General features: G+C 38.7%; 1 protein-coding gene across 2 annotated transcripts in view; it reads left to right on the top strand.

Annotated features, from left to right (window-relative positions):
* GRIP1 (glutamate receptor interacting protein 1) overlaps window positions 1-16,708 on the top strand; it is a 757,962-nt gene that overhangs the window by 670,432 nt on the left and 70,822 nt on the right. For both annotated transcript variants that reach the window (XM_033221362.1, XM_033221361.1), the window contains exons 14-15: window positions 2,827-2,907; window positions 14,530-14,599. In XM_033221362.1, coding sequence (XP_033077253.1) covers window positions 2,827-2,907; window positions 14,530-14,599 — 151 coding nt within the window. The remainder of the gene's footprint in view (window positions 1-2,826; window positions 2,908-14,529; window positions 14,600-16,708) is intronic.

The raw sequence follows: 16,708 nt of genomic DNA on the forward strand, positions 1-16,708 counted from the left end.
AGACCAGCCTGGGCAACATGGCGGAAACCCCATCTCTACAAAAAATACAAAAATTAACTGTGCATAGTGGTGGGTGCTTGTAGTCCTAGCTACTTGGGAGGCTGAGGCAGGAGGATCACCTGAGCCTGCAGAGGTCAAGGCTGCAGTGAACTGTGATTGTGCCACAATATGCCGGCCTGGGTGACAGAGTAAGACCCTGTCTCCTAAAAAAAAAAAACAAGGAAAGAAAAGAAAGAAAATATTAAATGATCACACGTTTGTGAAATGAGTTCTACAAATAGTGGTGCTTCATGCGCATTTACTTATGGGCCATTTGTGTGCTTTATCCGAGTAATCAAATCATTTATTTCTGCTATGCCCGTAAACACTTGTGTGGAGGCTTTCTGTATGCCCTCATCCCATTTCCTCTACCGAATCAATGTGTTCATCAGGGATCTTTCAGTTGCCAGCAAGAAACATGCACTCCACCTAGCTTAATCAGAGAAGAGGCATTCACTGGAAGCGCAATCTGTGTTTCACAGCCAGAAAGGACTAGAACCTGACTTCAATGGCTATCAAGGCCAGGCACAGGCTCTCTCCTCACATACACTTGCTTCTTTCTTCCTTCTCTCTGCTGACTGGCTGCTGGTGCATATGGGCAAAACCTGGTCACTTCCAAAGACCCTCTCTGCCCCCAGTCTGCATGCTAATTCCAAATTCTTAAACTGTCACTTTGAGAGTGGAAGGAAGGTGGCAATTAGCCTTTTGTTGTTAAAGCATGGTATGGGGAGGACTCAGGAAAGGCATGGGTTGAAAAATATTCTGTAAGAAAACATTTATGATATTTGCATCTCCTGAAGTCAGGAAGTAAAGCACACCTAAGTGTTTTTTACCTATTTCATTCTCTTTTTCAGATTAGCCAGTCTTTTTCAAATCTCCTGTGGGAAATAATTTTCTCTATCTCAAGTCCTGTTGAGAAATTGAAAGGGTACAAATTCTTAGTGAATAAATAAACAAATGAATATATGTGGATTCATTTCCTGGCCCAACAGAGTGTTAGCTGAAGACAACCCCGAAGTCGAAGATGTTAACTCAGTCCATGACACTCACTTGGTCGAGGGAGGAAGTGGGAAAGGCAGCTGATTCCTTCGCTCCCCTCTGAAGTAAATAAAAACCAGAGCAAAGGAGAGAGGCCAGAGAAGGAAGACCCCATAGCACCACTGATGCTGAGAGGGCCAGTTTGGGGATCCTTTTTTATAGGTGGCTTTCTAAAAGCCAAGCGTGCCCAGGGAAATCAAATTTCTGTTGTGTGCTCCAGTTTAACACTGTATAGCAAACCTTCTGAGTTGAAAAATCAGATTCTGCTCTTATGAGACATTTAATACCTGAATTTCTCCTCAGAAAGGATGAGAGGTCAAGAAGAGCAATTCAAGGTTGAACAAAGAAGGGAGTCCTCTCTGTTTCCATGAATCCAATACTAACCATCACCCCACTTTGCACTGACTCAAATGTGTTAAATATGTGATTAATAAATTGAGCTAAGGGCCTGAGGGCCTAATAGTTCTGCTGTGGTTAATTGTTTGTGTGCCAGATGGGCACCTGCCTTGAGTCAAGCTGATCAAGCGGGCCGAGTGGATAGCTCACCAATCCCACATTCCTCTCCTTATGCTAAAGTTTCCACTGTTCCCAAAGCCTCTCCCCACTTCTTTCCAAAACCATTAGAAAGGATTATAGTCATTAGCAACTTAGCATGAGTAGATGCTATCTCTTCAATGGATATTTCCATTTTAAACTTATCATTAATTAAAGGTCTTTCTGACTGTTAAAGGAATTTTAAGAAGAGTATATTTAAGAATCTGTAGCAATTTCTTCCTTTCTCAGACATTAATTAGGTCTGGATAAAATCAGCTTAGCTCTGTCCTGGGTTGAGATTCTGCCAGTGCACACTGGTTCTCTCTCTGTTGCTTTGATATTAGCTTACTTCTATACCAACTGGCCAGTATCTGAGCCTACTTTCACTCTCTTCCAGTGCCCTGTGATCCTCTCTGGAATCTCTAAAAGCTCCCCATTATACAGAACTGAAGGATCGTTTAATGTAGTTGGAATCTTCTGGGTCCCTGTGTTCCAACTCTGTGGTCAGCATCTAGTCTGATTGGTTATTTTTGTCTTTTTGATTGATAACCAGTACTGTTCTGGTTGTGAAATATTTTGAATGTCACTCCTGATTCTACCTCTTAAATTGTACTTTGACTTTTTACATTACAAATTAAGGCACCTCTCCACTCACTCTCAATGCCCAATCAACAACCATCACACCAAACTGACATCTCTCCTGAAATCTATTTTCCCATGTATCTTCAAACAATAAATAGGGGTGGAACGGGGTTGGGGGAGGAATTACTGAATAGCACACTCTTGGAAAATATGGTTGGGGGTGGAAAGAATATAATAGGACCTAAGGTTCTTAACCCTTTACTACACCTAAGAATCGCCTAGAGATCTCTAGGCCTCATCTTTAGAGATTCTGATTGGTAGATTGGAAGTATTCAGGAATCATTATGTGTAACTCCCATTCCAGGTAAATTTGATGTAGATGGTGTGTGCATCACACTTGAGAAATAGTGAACTCAACTGTTGCTGTGAATTATGCACAGTTGCCTATGAATAAGAAGTATATTCATCACTAGGAGCTTAATTTACCAGGATTTTAAAGGCATTCATCTTACTTCAGTTCCTACAGTTTTAGCTACAGTTGATTATGATGCAAGTATTCCTAATGCATTTTTATTGATGGGTGCTCCAGTCCTCAGTGTTCTATTAACACACTTTTTTTCATTTTGATATTAGAGTCTGTGATCCCAAGTAGTGGAACATTTCATGTAAAGCTCCCTAAGAAGCACAATGTGGAACTTGGAATAACCATAAGTTGTAAGTAGAAGTTATTTCTTCTAAATAATTTTTAAAGACATTAGAAAACTGTGTTGTCAAATGGTTTGCAGGTGTGACAAATGTTTTGTATGTCTTTGCCAAGTTTTTATGTCATGGTACAAAAGTGTGGAGTCAGTTACACCTCCAGCACTTACTGGCTGTATGAATGGGGCAGGTTACTCAAACTCTATCCAATCTTGTGTTTCTTCATCTGCAAAATGAAAATAAGGATAGCTAGAAAATATAGGATTGTTTTAATTGTTGAATAAAATTGCATATTTATATACCTAGTACAGTGCCTGGCAAGTGATGAGTCAGTACTAAACATGTATCTCACACAACTATATAAATAGTTAGATGAGAGATAGATGCATATAGATTCTCTACATTTTATATTGTGAATTATTAGTATATTATATAATACATATTATTAGTGTATTGTATATTAATTCACATAGTGTATTGTGAATTGTTTCTATAATAATCTATTTAACAAAAATTACATTTATTTACTTTTAAGGCTATCTTCCCATCTGTCCACTATGCATCTATAATCCTTTTCACAAGACTAAAACAATGTCTCTTACTTTAAGTAAATCCTTGAATTCGTCCATGGTGCACAGTGTCTGGAAAACTGAATCAGAAAGAAAAGTGGAGCATATAAATGTACTCAATTCCCTCCTTTCCTCGGGCTTTAGTTTTATAACTGCCTTGTTAAAAACAACTTTGAAAATGTTAGCTCCAATGGACTTTTATAGAATGGAAATTGAGGGTTTTGGGGGACTTTTAATATCCATAGACTAAATGCATCCATAAATGTACCAAGAAAATGAAGCAAATATTAAATGCTTAAAGACCAAAGGAGACATAGAGGTAATGACTGTGACCAAGAGCTGGTTTCTTGAAGAAAGACTGATGAGCCACATAAAAGTGCCTCACTGCACTCTGTCAGATAGCATTTCTGTCAGTGGTTCAGGCCAAAAATAAATAAAAGTTCTCAAGTGGGCAGTATGAAATGGTGCTGTCTGATTCAACATGGACGATATAAATTTAATACTGAAAAATGAAATTTTATTTATAACCAATAATCCACACATATCTACTGCAACACTAAAAAGAATGGTACTGCAATTCAGAATAAATATTAAGGGCAAGAAGCCACATGTATGGGAGAGAGCCTAGATCCCCCCAAACCCTAATGTGACCTAGTGGGGGAAAAGTAGAGAGATGGAATGGAATTTTAGAGACTCCAGCACTATCCTAAGTGCTCCTAAAGTTGTTTTTTCCCTTAACTGGGTCACTTAGCCTCTCAGTTTGTTCGCTATGCAGCAAAAATGGTATGTCACTATAGTGTCAACAAATAGGGCTACTAAAATTAAGAAAGCATATCAGAATTTACTGTTCCAAACATATTTAGGGCTCAAGATGGCTTCTGCATGCAAACCCTCATGAAACTTTAAGGTTAGGTTATTCTTTCATTTCGTTTATTCCAATCCATTCGTTTATTCTGACAGAACTAGCTGTGGGAATGGTGCATCTTGGAGTTGTGCAGTATATAACCTGCCTCTGTACACAGAAACCCTGCCCCCGCTTCCATTCTTTCATTCTTCTGCGTTCCCTCAACAAATGCATTCTGAGTGTCCCCCATGCTCTAAGCCCTATGCTAAGTTTTAAGAATATAAACCCTGTCCTTCTAGATGCTTCCTGCTGGTTGGTATTGTGAAGTCATCTATTCCTCAGAAGCTTCTATCGCCACTGCCACACAGTTATTTGACTCTCAAATTTTAAGTAGGAATATTGTCTTTAAATTTGTTTTATACAATAGATATATTCTTAATTACAAATTGATATAAATAAAAAATATAATTTAGTCAGTATCCATCTAAAAATAGCCTATGGTGTATTTCTTATTAAAAAGTAGACATTTGTATGCTAATTTGTTTGAGATGTAGTCTTATACACAAACTACAAAATATTTGTTTTATTCACATGAAGAATCATTTAATATTATGCTTTATGATGGTGTTTTGTTTTGCATGAGTGTTTTACTTATAAAATGGGTTTTAGTAGCAATAATGGCAACAATGTAAAAACCTCCATAAAGATGGCTTGAATTTTAGCCAGCCACAAGCAAATGCATTCATGGAAGCTGAAAGTGTTATGCTGTTCCTGAACAGAGAAATGATACATGAGCTTGTCAAACATGCCTGTCAGTTATTCTAGAGCTACAGCTCCATTTACACAAGTAATCGTCACCACCATGCTGACTTTTGTGTCTCCTCATGAAAAATACTCGTATTTTGCCAGATGAGAAAGCAGACTTTGCTCTTTAAAAAAAGAAAAATAAATCTCAGAATCCATTTTCATTGTTATGAGTTAGTATAATCCTGAGGCCTAGCACAGTTCCTGACATACAAGGTGCTTATATAATACTTCTGTTTGTTGAGTGAATGAATAAGGGACTTTACCTGCAAATGTTTTACTAAGCACTGTGTACTCCAAGAAATGAGCCTCCAAGGGAGATGATGAGTGAATATAAATGTTTATGCAAAGGCTGATGCATGGACGGAAGAAAGATTGACTTGGAATATGATTAAGAGTAAAGACTCAGAGCCTAGACTGTCTCATGCCCTCATTCCCTCAACCTCTCTGTGCCAAGTTTCTTCATCTATAAAATGGTGTACATATTACCTTCTTTTTTTTTTTTTTTTTTTTTTTTTTGAGACGGAGTCTTGCTCTGCCGCCCAGGCTGGAGTGCAGTGGCCGGCTCTCAGCTCACTGCAAGCTCCGCCTCCCGGGTTCACGCCATTCTCCTGTCTCAGCCTCCCGAGTAGCTGGGACTACAGGCGCCCGCCTCGTCGCCCGGCTAGTTTTTTGTATTTTTTAGTAGAAACGGGGTTTCACCGTATTAGCCAGGATGGTCTCGATCTCCTGACCTCGTGATCCGCCCGTCTCGGCCTCCCAAAGTGCTGGGATTACAGGCTTGAGCCACCGCGCCCGGCCCATATTACCTTCTTTATAGCATTGTTGACAAGATTAAATGAATTACTACATGTAAAATGCTTTAAACACATTGCGAACCCTAGCAAACATTAATGATGATGACCTTCCTCATTATTTACTTTACACACAGAGCCTTTTGAAATATTTTATTATTTATTTATGTTTTATTTTTTGAGACAGGATCTCACTCTGTCTCCCAGGCTGGAGTGCAGCGGCACCATTGTGGCTCACTGTAGCCTCAACCTCCTAGGCTCAAGCGATCCTCCCACTTTAACCTCCCAAGTATCTGGGACTACAGGCATTAGCCACCATGCCTGGCTCATTTTAAAATTTTTGTAAAGATGAAGTCTCACTGTGTTGCCCAGGCTGGTCTTGAACTTCCAAACTCAAGCAATTTTCCTGCCTCAGCCTCTTAAAGTGTTGGGATTACAGGTGTGAGCCACCACGCCTGTTAAAATATTTTAAGCACAGCTCCAGCCCACAAAATGTAGTGCCAATATAAGGAGGAAATCTGGGAGGCCTCTTCTCAGACACACACAGGTACTGTTAGTGAAACCGAGGCGCTGCAAAGACTTGATTCTTCTCACTATCTCTATACCAAGTCCCCTTTCTGTCGTCTTCACCTCATGCAAGCTCTGAGTATTAAGAAACAGCCCCTCATCTCTGGAAGCATACCAGCAGAGCCTTTACGGCTCACAATTCATACCTAATTGACTGAGAAATGAGTCTGTCTGATTTTAGACACAGTGAGCAGTTTCAGACTAATTTTCTTAAGTTCCGATGACACATTTGCAGCATGTTAGCACTAGGCATTTCCTTTATTGATGTTATTGCTATAATATAGAGTGATTTATTGTAGCAAATAAAGTGGAAGGATGCAGTTCGGAACTGGAAGTCATATCCTGATGCCTCAACACCTTAGCCAGTCAGAAACCTCAGAGCTCATACCTTCCTGCACAGCCCACCTCTCTTTCAAGTCAGCGAGTCCTGATTGTCTCTGTCATGTCCCATTATCAGTAAAGTCCTTTTTACATGGGTGTTTTCCCTTGAGGTTTTATTACAGGGGTTTGTGTCTACTTTGTACCAGGCATGGCACTCTGCGATTGTATGTGTTTTCTTACTTAATCCTCAAAGTAGCTCTGTGACACCTATCTCCATTTTACAAAGAGGAAGCAACAACTCAGCTGGGTAACCTGCCCAAAGACCAGGGGCTAATAAAAAGTGAAGCAGGGATCCAAACCCATTGTCTCTGACTTAGCAGTGGCTTTATTTTCACCACACCACTCATCCCTATCACCATCTGATTGATGAAACTCCCTATATCCTATATCAGAAAAGCAAAAGGCAGTATTTTTTGAGAACAGTGAATTCATTGGCTTTCCTTTTTAGTTCTGACTGAAATGTAGGAACAAAGCCTTGCTTTATTTTCTTATAAAATCATAAAGCAGTGTTTGTGATGACAAGCACAGCAAATCTGTCATTCTTCCCCTAAGTCTTAAAGTGTATTTAGAAGAGATTGGTTCCTGTTATTTTGCCAACTTTGCAGTAAAAACCTCTACTCACTGCTCCATTTCAAATCAAATAACTTGTTTTACGTACCATGTATGATGTATACGGCTGCAATTAAAGTACAGCTGAATGATTAAGAGTTTGTATGTGTGTGTGTATGTATATCTGTGTGTGTGTGTGACGATGAGTGGTTTTTAAATTTCTGAGGTCAAAATGTCACCAAACCAAACTTGGGTCCACTTGCCCAGCATATAGAAAATGCCAAACACTGACACTAGGATTTTCAGCAAGAGAAAGTGAAGCATTTGTTACAAGGCACCAAGCAAGGAGAATTAGGCAGCTAATCCTTAAGACTTGAACTCCCTGATGGCCTAGATGGTTTTTAAAGGTAGAAGGCAGAGGTTATAGGCAAAGTTATAAATCAATACATGGAGACTTTACATTGGTTTGGCCTGAAAAGACAGGTATCTTAAAGTGGGGGTTACAGGTCATAAGTGGATTCAGAGAGATTTTTTTTTTAATTTGCAGGTGGTTAAAGAAGCAGGGCTTTGTGTAAAAACTTAGGGTCAGCAAAAAAGGAAGGTTAAGGTGTAGCCTTGAGGCATAACTCTCTCCAGGCCCCTCAGGAAGAAATTTAGAACAAAAAATGGTAGAATTCAGTTCTCACTTCTCCCTTATCTCCATGAGATCTCTGAGGTCTATGTAATGGTAGTCAACATTTTCCATCTGGTGTGGGTCCAGGTTTCTGAAAACCAACTTAAGAACATATGTTAAGATACTATCTTTTAGTTTCTATGGGGAACCAAAATGCTCTGTGATTCTGACTTGCTTGGGAAGCTATTGTTTAAGTTCTCAGTATTGTATCTTCTTGCTTATAGGGTTGCTCATTTACTTTTCAAGCCTACCTAGGTGCCTGGAATTTCCCTTGAAAGGACCTTTTTTTTTTATTTCTATGTTTGGGAGAGGGGTGCCCAGCAGGACCCTAAAAGGGGTCCCTGCTCTGTTTCAAAAAGACGGTAGCTTGAACACAAACCTTTATTTCTTCTCCCAACCTACACTCCACTTTAAATGACAATATAAGATTTTTCAAATGGCAAAACCTCATAAGGACAAAAAGAAAAGGAAACTAGACCACAGCAACCAAATTTGGCAAAGAAGGTAAAGAAAGATGAATTTAACTAAAGAAGCAGAGGGGAAGCTGATAATGAGCCTGATTTCTATCCTATACTCCAAAGAGGCTTAGGGGCCAGAAACTTCAGGAAGTACATTTGATGGAAAATCCTAAGGCAGAGAATTGGTTGAAAGACTGCTAAGAATTACCTTAGTCTTTAGATGCCTTCCCCAGCTCCCAAGTACCCTTCCCCTACCCTGGCAGAAGCCTAAAGTTTTATTCTCTGGAAAGCATGCAATAGAGAGTTCTTTGGACTGAGAGCACACAGCTGAATGCAGCAGTACAGCTTTAAAAATGGAAATTAGGTGAAGGTTTACATACTGAATGTCGAGACTGGGAGCCTTCTTCCCTCAGGAAGCTTAAAGAAGCCAGGTAGCCAGGTTTAATAGCCTTCAAGTGGGAAGAAAAATCAGGACCATCTGACCCAAAGAAACAGCCCAGCCTGAACTTACAGTTAAGACCATAGTCCACAAGCCCCACTTGGGTACACCAAGCTTTTGAACAGCTGTTTAGGGCCACACTCTTTAATATAAACAGACAGCTAAGAGAAAAATGGACACTTGAGGAAGAATCTAATATGTGAGGCTGTCACCAGAAACAAAGAGGGAAATCAGAGAAATAGCACATGCGGGAAGAAGAAAACAAACCAAAGAGAAACCTATCATTGACGTCATTAGCAACAAATATATTGCATTCATGAGCTGAGCAGGAAGTGGGTGCTTTTACAAAATGACATTCAGAGGGGAAAAAAGAGACCTTGAAAAGAGTATGGGCCGGGCGCGGTGGCTCAAGCCTGTAATCCCAGCACTTTGGGAGGCCGAGACGGGTGGATCACGAGGTCAGGAGATCGAGACCATCCTGGCTAACACAGTGAAACCCCGTCTCTACTAAAAACACAAAAAAACTAGCCGGGCGAGGTGGCGGGCGCCTGTAGTCCCAGCTACTCGGGAGGCTGAGGCAGAAGAATGGCGTGAACCCGGGAGGCGGAGCTTGCAGTGAGCTGAGATCCGACCACTGCCCTCCAGTCCGGGCGACAGAGCGAGACTCCGCCTCAAAAAAAAAAAAAAAGAAAAGAAAAGAGTATGGCAGAAATGAAGAAACTTCAATACAAATATTGGAAAATAAAGTTAAGGAAAATGTCCAGAAATTAGAACAAACAACAAATAAATGAAGAATCTGGAATAGACGAGAAAATTATACAGGTTGAGTCCGAATGACACAACATCCAAGTAATAGGTGTTACAAAAAGACAGAGGAAAGAAACACATCAAAGAAATAATTGAATTGTATAAATGTCTTAGAAATTATGGATTTATTTTCAGAATGATGGGTCCATACCTATGGATGGAAATAGCCACAGAAAAGCTTGCCATCAAGAGATCTGAGAACACTGGACAAAGCAGTAATCTTAGAGGGTTGCAGTGCTGGGACAGCAGGGCATGGTGGGGTGTCATACAATGTGTTAGAATAATACAAACAATAATCAAATAATCAGAATAGCATTAGGCTTTTTAACCACAACTCTGGAAGCTAGAAGGCAATGGAAAAGTGCCTTCAAATTTCTAAAAGAAGGATTGCCAGCCTAGAATTCTTTACTCAGCAAAGTAGTCAATCAAATATGAAGGTAGAAAATGACATTTTAAGCTATATAAGGTCTCAATAAACTCTTCTCCCTTGCAGTCTTCCTCAGGAAGCTACTGGAGAATGTGCACCACCAAGAGTGAGAGAATGAGAGAAAGTAAAGCCAGAAACAGGGAGAGTTGGGTTTAGGATACAAGGGCTCTAAGGATGCAAGAGAGAAGAGAATCTCTGGGTTCCCAGGGTTTGTGGGAAGGAAGTCCCCAAGATCTGTGTGGCAAACCTAGAAAGCAACCAGTCTAGACAGGTTAGCAAACTCTGATAGAATTCCTAATAAGATTTAACACATTGAGAGAAGATTTATATATCCTGGGAAATATAAGGAGTTGAATTAATAATAAACACGAGAAAACAAAGCAAGTAAAAACATCAAGACAAGAGATAATTAAAGGAAATACATATTCTGCAGAAAAGGAAATAAATCATGGAATGCTATATGACTTATCTCTGGATGCTGTTGACATAGTCATGCTAAAATAAATATCAAATGTTGATTAATAAATACCAAAAATTATGACAAAATGGTATTGGGAAAATGGAGGGACAAGAAGGGTATATGAGTATGTTAGTGGTCTAGAGGTTGGAGAAACTAACTCTTCATCTTTCGTAATAGAAAGTAAATAGAAATGACTAACACCAAAACATAATTTGGTAGTAATAGTCATATGTTACATAGCAATACGGAAACAGCCAAGAGACTTGAAAGCAGTTGCACCTGGAGAAGCAAGAAATTGAGAACGGCTCTTTCAGAATTCTTCACTCTTTAAATTGTATGTGTGTATATTTTTGGTACAAAGAAAATAAATTTTAAAAAGTAATATAGTAAGTTGTTTCCTTGTGAGTACCAAGAATGTATATCTTAGGCAGAATGAAAAATCTCAATATTGCAATGTTATTAAAATGGATTCTTGTGATCTGGGATAAAATTTCCAATGACATTGTCTTGCTAGATTGCAGAAGAGCTGTAGACACAGATGACAATGATGAATTCTGAACAAGCTTGTAAATGACTCAATGCAAATCTAGTAACAACAAAAACACCTGCATTGGAGATACAAGTGACGAATTTGAATGAAAATCATTTCATAAAATAGGAATGGGAAAGTGGCAGTACTAATATATATTGTGTAACAAAGGATTTAGCATCATTGCTCTTTTTTGTCAGACTTTTAGTTGTGTGTTTGACCAGTTAAGTTGAAATTTCAAGGAGTTTGAAATTTCAAAGAGATGTGATTGTTTTTTCTGCTTCAGAACTTAATAAGCTTTTGTTGCCCTTTTCTTCTTAATCACACTCTTGGAAGTATTCAGTGTCCTTCCCCATCCCCATATGATGCATTTGTATGGATTTCCCACTTGGAATCACTTCACAGAAGAGAGAAAACTATTTCATGCCCAATAACCTCAGGAGATTTAACCAGCCCTGCCTCTCCTTTTTATTCAACTTCTCTGGGGTTTCATAGCCAGTGCCCAGAGCAGAGGTGCCTGTCTCATAGTTGGTGTTCAATAAATATGTACTAAATAAATGAATGGTTCTGTGGAGAAGTCCAATCAAATTCCACACACTGAGTGAATGCTAGTATATTCTAATTCAAAGGATCACAAACTCAGAAGCCTTCATGGGTGAGGCAACTCAGGAAGTGAGATTAGCCCAATGAGGATAGAGGCAAATGGAAAATCAAAGGCTCCGTCTAAAGGAGGTAGTGGGAAACTTAGTCCACTGTTGTTAAACAATAATAGTAACAATAAACATTTATGTAATTCATTATGTGTGCACTTGTCCAGTCTCTTTACATATAATAGCTCACATAATCCTCCCAACAGAAATTACGGTAAGCACTGTTATTCATCAACACCATTTTGCAGATGAGGAAACTAAGGCACCTAAGGACTGTGTGCTCAAGCACGTATAGCTAATAGGTGGTAGAGCCAGGATTTTGGATCCAACCATTCTGGCTACCAAGTCCTGTCTCTTAATCATGTCACCATATTGCCCATCTATTTTTTTTAAAATAAGCATGTATCTATATAAAATCTACTAATTTGTAAGTGTTGGCAACTAAATATTTTTAAAGCACTACTACCCAAGCAAAGCATGCTTGGTTTGTGACTCCTTAGGTAGTAGAAAATTAAAACATGGGGCTAGGATACACAAACCATGACTGGTCCCCCAGACCATGCATAGCTACATTTAACATGCATGGTGGTGATGGGCAGGATCTCATACAGATCTGGATGACACACTTCTGGGTTCAACCTCATTATCCCAATGGGCATCCACCCTATTGACTCCATTAAAGGAGAAAGAGAAATATCTAGTAAATGTGAAAATGGCCACCATAGATGTCTGTAGACCATGAGAAGTTTCAAACTCCTCTGCAAAGCTGTGTAGGTTTGACCAAGAGCTCATAGTGCTATATTCCTCTCTTTCAAGGATGACAGATAGGTCTGATGTATTTTGTTGCCTCTACTATTGTTTGGTTTTACAGACCATTTCAGTGGAACATGGATTTTTTTTAAAAGCCAAAGGAAACATTGAGTGCTATGTGATGGTTACTACAGCTTGGCAAAATATTGTGTCAATTCATTGGCAGATGCTAGAAAAGCTATACTTGCTGGTACTAACAAAGTTTTTATTTCTGTGCCCTATGACCAGAACAATTTGCAGTTTTGAAATATGATGTAACTAGAAATCCTAGATGTTTATATGCCTCTAGAGGCATTCTATCAAATCATTGAATGGAGTTTTAAATTATGACTTAATTAAAGGGAAGAGAATGTTTTGCATTCTTCACTAGCAGCTAAGAATAATGATTGAATGAAGTCCCATTAGCATTTACTCTGGACTAATTTAGACAGTGGGTAAGGTATCGGTATATGTGTTTTCTTTTTCTTGAAGTGTTGTGTTAAGGTATTAAGCCATCTGTTCTTGTGCATAAACATTTTCCTAGGATTCAGATGGGATTATGGGATATGATATGGCTCTATGATTATTATGGGTTGATCAGACTGTTTATAATAAAATCTTACTTTAGGGGCCTGTTAATGATCTCTAGAAGGAAACCTCTCCAGCCTTCAGGTTGGCAAAATGTCTCCTTTCAGAGGCAAATTGTTTTTCACAAATATTGTATGGCTAATTTTAAGGATCAGATTCCTGAATTAAATGTAAATCTCTAAGTCAAGATGATTTTTTGTATTTATATGGACTACAATTAGTTTCTAGGGTTAATTCTAAGTAGGCTCATTTCTAATTGTTTTTTATTCCCATAAATAGAAATATTCCTAAGAAAATTGATAAAGCCCAAAACTGATCACTGTGCAGTATAATAGTTTTATCTATAAATGTAATAAAAGTTACATGTACATGTTTAGAATATCAGCATATATAAAAATTTAGTTAACTAATAACAAAATACTAAAAAAAAAAAAGAGTCACATTCCAGGAGCTTTCTAAGTATGAATTTGTGAGCAGAATTTAAAGATTTAGAGTCCATCTAGCAAAAGATTTCCTTGTGGAGAAAAAAAAAGAACTTCATTTATTTATTTATTTATTGAGACAGAGTCTTGCTCTGTTGCCCAGGCTAGAGTGAGTGGTGTGATCTCGGCTCACTGCAACCTCTGCCTCCTGGGTAAAAGCAATTCTCCTGCCTCAGCCTCCCATGTAGCTGGGACTATAGGCATGTACCACCATGCCTTTCTAATTTTTGTGTTTTTAGTAGAGATGGGGTTTCACCATGTTGGTCAGGCTGATGTCGAACTTCTGACCCCAGGTGATCCTCCCGCCTCAATCTCTCTAAGTGCTAGGATTACAGGCATGAGCCACTGTGCCTAGCCAAAAAAAAAGGAACTTTAAATCAGTGATTCTTATCCACTTTCCCACTCTACACTGGAGTAATATGGCATATTCCCATCAACAGTGGTGTCTCCTCACTGGAAAGGAATAGAAGAAGGAGTAACTAAGGGGAGCCCCCAATTGATTTTAATACTCTCCAACTGAGGTACCCACCCTTCAGGTCTTCTCTTGGGAATTGCTTATTAAAATAGATTTAAATCTAATGAGTACTTATCCAATTCCTTTCTCTAATTACAAATTTAAAGTGGCATTGCTTTAGTTTTTGTTTGTAAATATTTCAACACAAACATTTGTATAGATATAATGTGCATACTTGCTAATTAATTTGCTGACCATCTTTGTTTTGTATACAAACATTACTTGCATTAAGTTATTATAAAACAGGGGAAATGTATAGTAAAGGGTGAATAATGGATATGAAGATGTGATTATTCTATCTCCATTATTACAGCACCATCTAGTAGAAAACCAGGAGACCCCCTCGTCATTTCAGATATCAAGAAAGGAAGTGTGGCACACAGGTAAGGAAAATAGGTTTTCTGATTCATTTTAAGCCCTCTCTTAATTTAAGTATACATGATACTTTCCACACCCAAAGCAAACCTTTCTAATGGGTCACTGTATTTTCAAAAACTTCCAAGCAGCCACTATTAATTGATCATATTTGACATCCCTAGTTGCAGTGGCTCCATGGATCTCCTCCTGCTTATCAATTTATTTATACACAGCTGAAAACGTTTCTTAGGGTCTCTCATGAGTCTAGCATAGGCTGTCCTTCACTGATCATCTTCATTCATTTTCTGACCAAAAACAAAAACCCTGAAAGTAGCAGCACTTATTAGACTTACCCAAACAGAGGTGATAACTTGTGCAAGAGTTTTGCTGTTACCAGAATATCCCCTCTGGGCAAGCAAGATTCTTGAGCGTTAAAATGTTCATGTCACCTATTTAGCCCATATACCATCAAAATCAGGAAGTCTCAAATTTTTAATTTCATAAATAAAAATATTTTTAAATGATTGAGGATACTGATATAAGACCATTAACTTTCTTTTTATTTTCCAATTCAGTACTTAAAAAAATTTCAACCTATTATCACAATTATTTTATTAAATAAATATTTTATTTTTGAGACAGAGTGTCTCCTCTGTCACCCATGCTCTAGTGCAGCAGTATGATTTCGGCTTACTGAAACCTCTGCCTCCTGGGTTCATGTGATTCTCCTGCCTCAGCCTCCCAAGTAGCTGGGATTACAGGTGTGCACCACCATGCCCGGCTAATTTTTGTATTTTTTACTAGAGATGGGGTTTCGCCATGTTGGCCAGGCTGGTCTCAAACTCCTGACCTCAGGTGATCCACCCACCTCAGCCTCCCAAAGTGCTGGGATTACAGGTGTGAACCACCACATCCAGCCCAAGAAATACTTTAACATTCGAAAAGTAGGAAGGACATTGTATGAGTTTAGGTATGTATGTACAGGCTCTACTGCTATGACAAAGAGACATCTAAAGACAGTGGATCAAACAAGACAGAAGTTTCTCTCTTGTAACAGTTGGGAGATAGGCAGGCAATCCAGGGCTGAGGGAGCCATCCTAGCAGCTTGTCAGTTATTACCATTTTTTTTACTTTTTAATTTTTGTGGGTATATAGTTGGTATATATATTTATGGGATACAAGAGATATTTTGATAAGGCATGTAATACATGGTAATTACATCATGGAAAACAGGGTACCATCCCCTCAAGCTTTTATCCTTTGTGTTACAAGCACTCCAATTATACTCTTTTAGTTATTTTTAAGTGTGCAGTTAAATTACTACTGACCATAGTCACCCTGTTGTGCCATCAAATACTAGGTCTTATTCATTCTATTTTTTTTGTACCCGTTAACCATCCCTACTTTCCCCACCCTGACCGCCCCCCACTACCCTTCCTAGCCTCTGGTACCAATCCTTCTACTCTCTATCTCCATGAGTTCAATTATTTTGATTTTTAAATACCACAGATAAGTGAGAACATGTGATGTTTGTGTTTCTGTGCCTAGTTTATTTCACTGAACATAATGACTGCCAGTTCCATCTAATGCGTTGCAAGTGACAGGATCTTGTTCTTTTTTATGCCTGAATGGAACTCTGTTGTATGTATGTACCACATTTCTTTTATCCATTTATCTCTCAATGGACACTTATGTTGCTTCCAAATCTTGGCTGTTGTGAACAGTGCTGCAGCAAACATAGGAGTTCAGAATATCTCTTCAATATTCTGATTTCCTTTCTTTTGGGTATATACCCAGCAGTGGGATTGCTGGATCATATGGTAGCTCTCTTTTTAGTTTTTTGAGGAACTTCCAGCTGTTTTTATGGTGGTTGTACTAATTTACATTCCCATCAACAGAGTGTACAGGGTTCCCTTTCATCCACATTCTCTCCAGCATTTGTTATTGCCTGTCTTTTGGATAAAAACCATTTTAACTAGGGTCAGATGATGTCTCATTGTAGTTTTGGTTTGCATTTCTCTGATGACCACTGATGTTGAGCATCTTTTCATATGCCTGTTAGCCATGTGTATGTCTTCTTTTGAGAAATGACTATTCAAATATTTTGGCCATTTTTTAATAGGATTACTAGATTT

This window comes from Trachypithecus francoisi, unplaced genomic scaffold (genome assembly GCF_009764315.1).
Source record: "Trachypithecus francoisi isolate TF-2019V2 unplaced genomic scaffold, Tfra_2.0 Lachesis_group11, whole genome shotgun sequence".
Lineage (NCBI taxonomy): Eukaryota > Metazoa > Chordata > Mammalia > Primates > Cercopithecidae > Trachypithecus > Trachypithecus francoisi.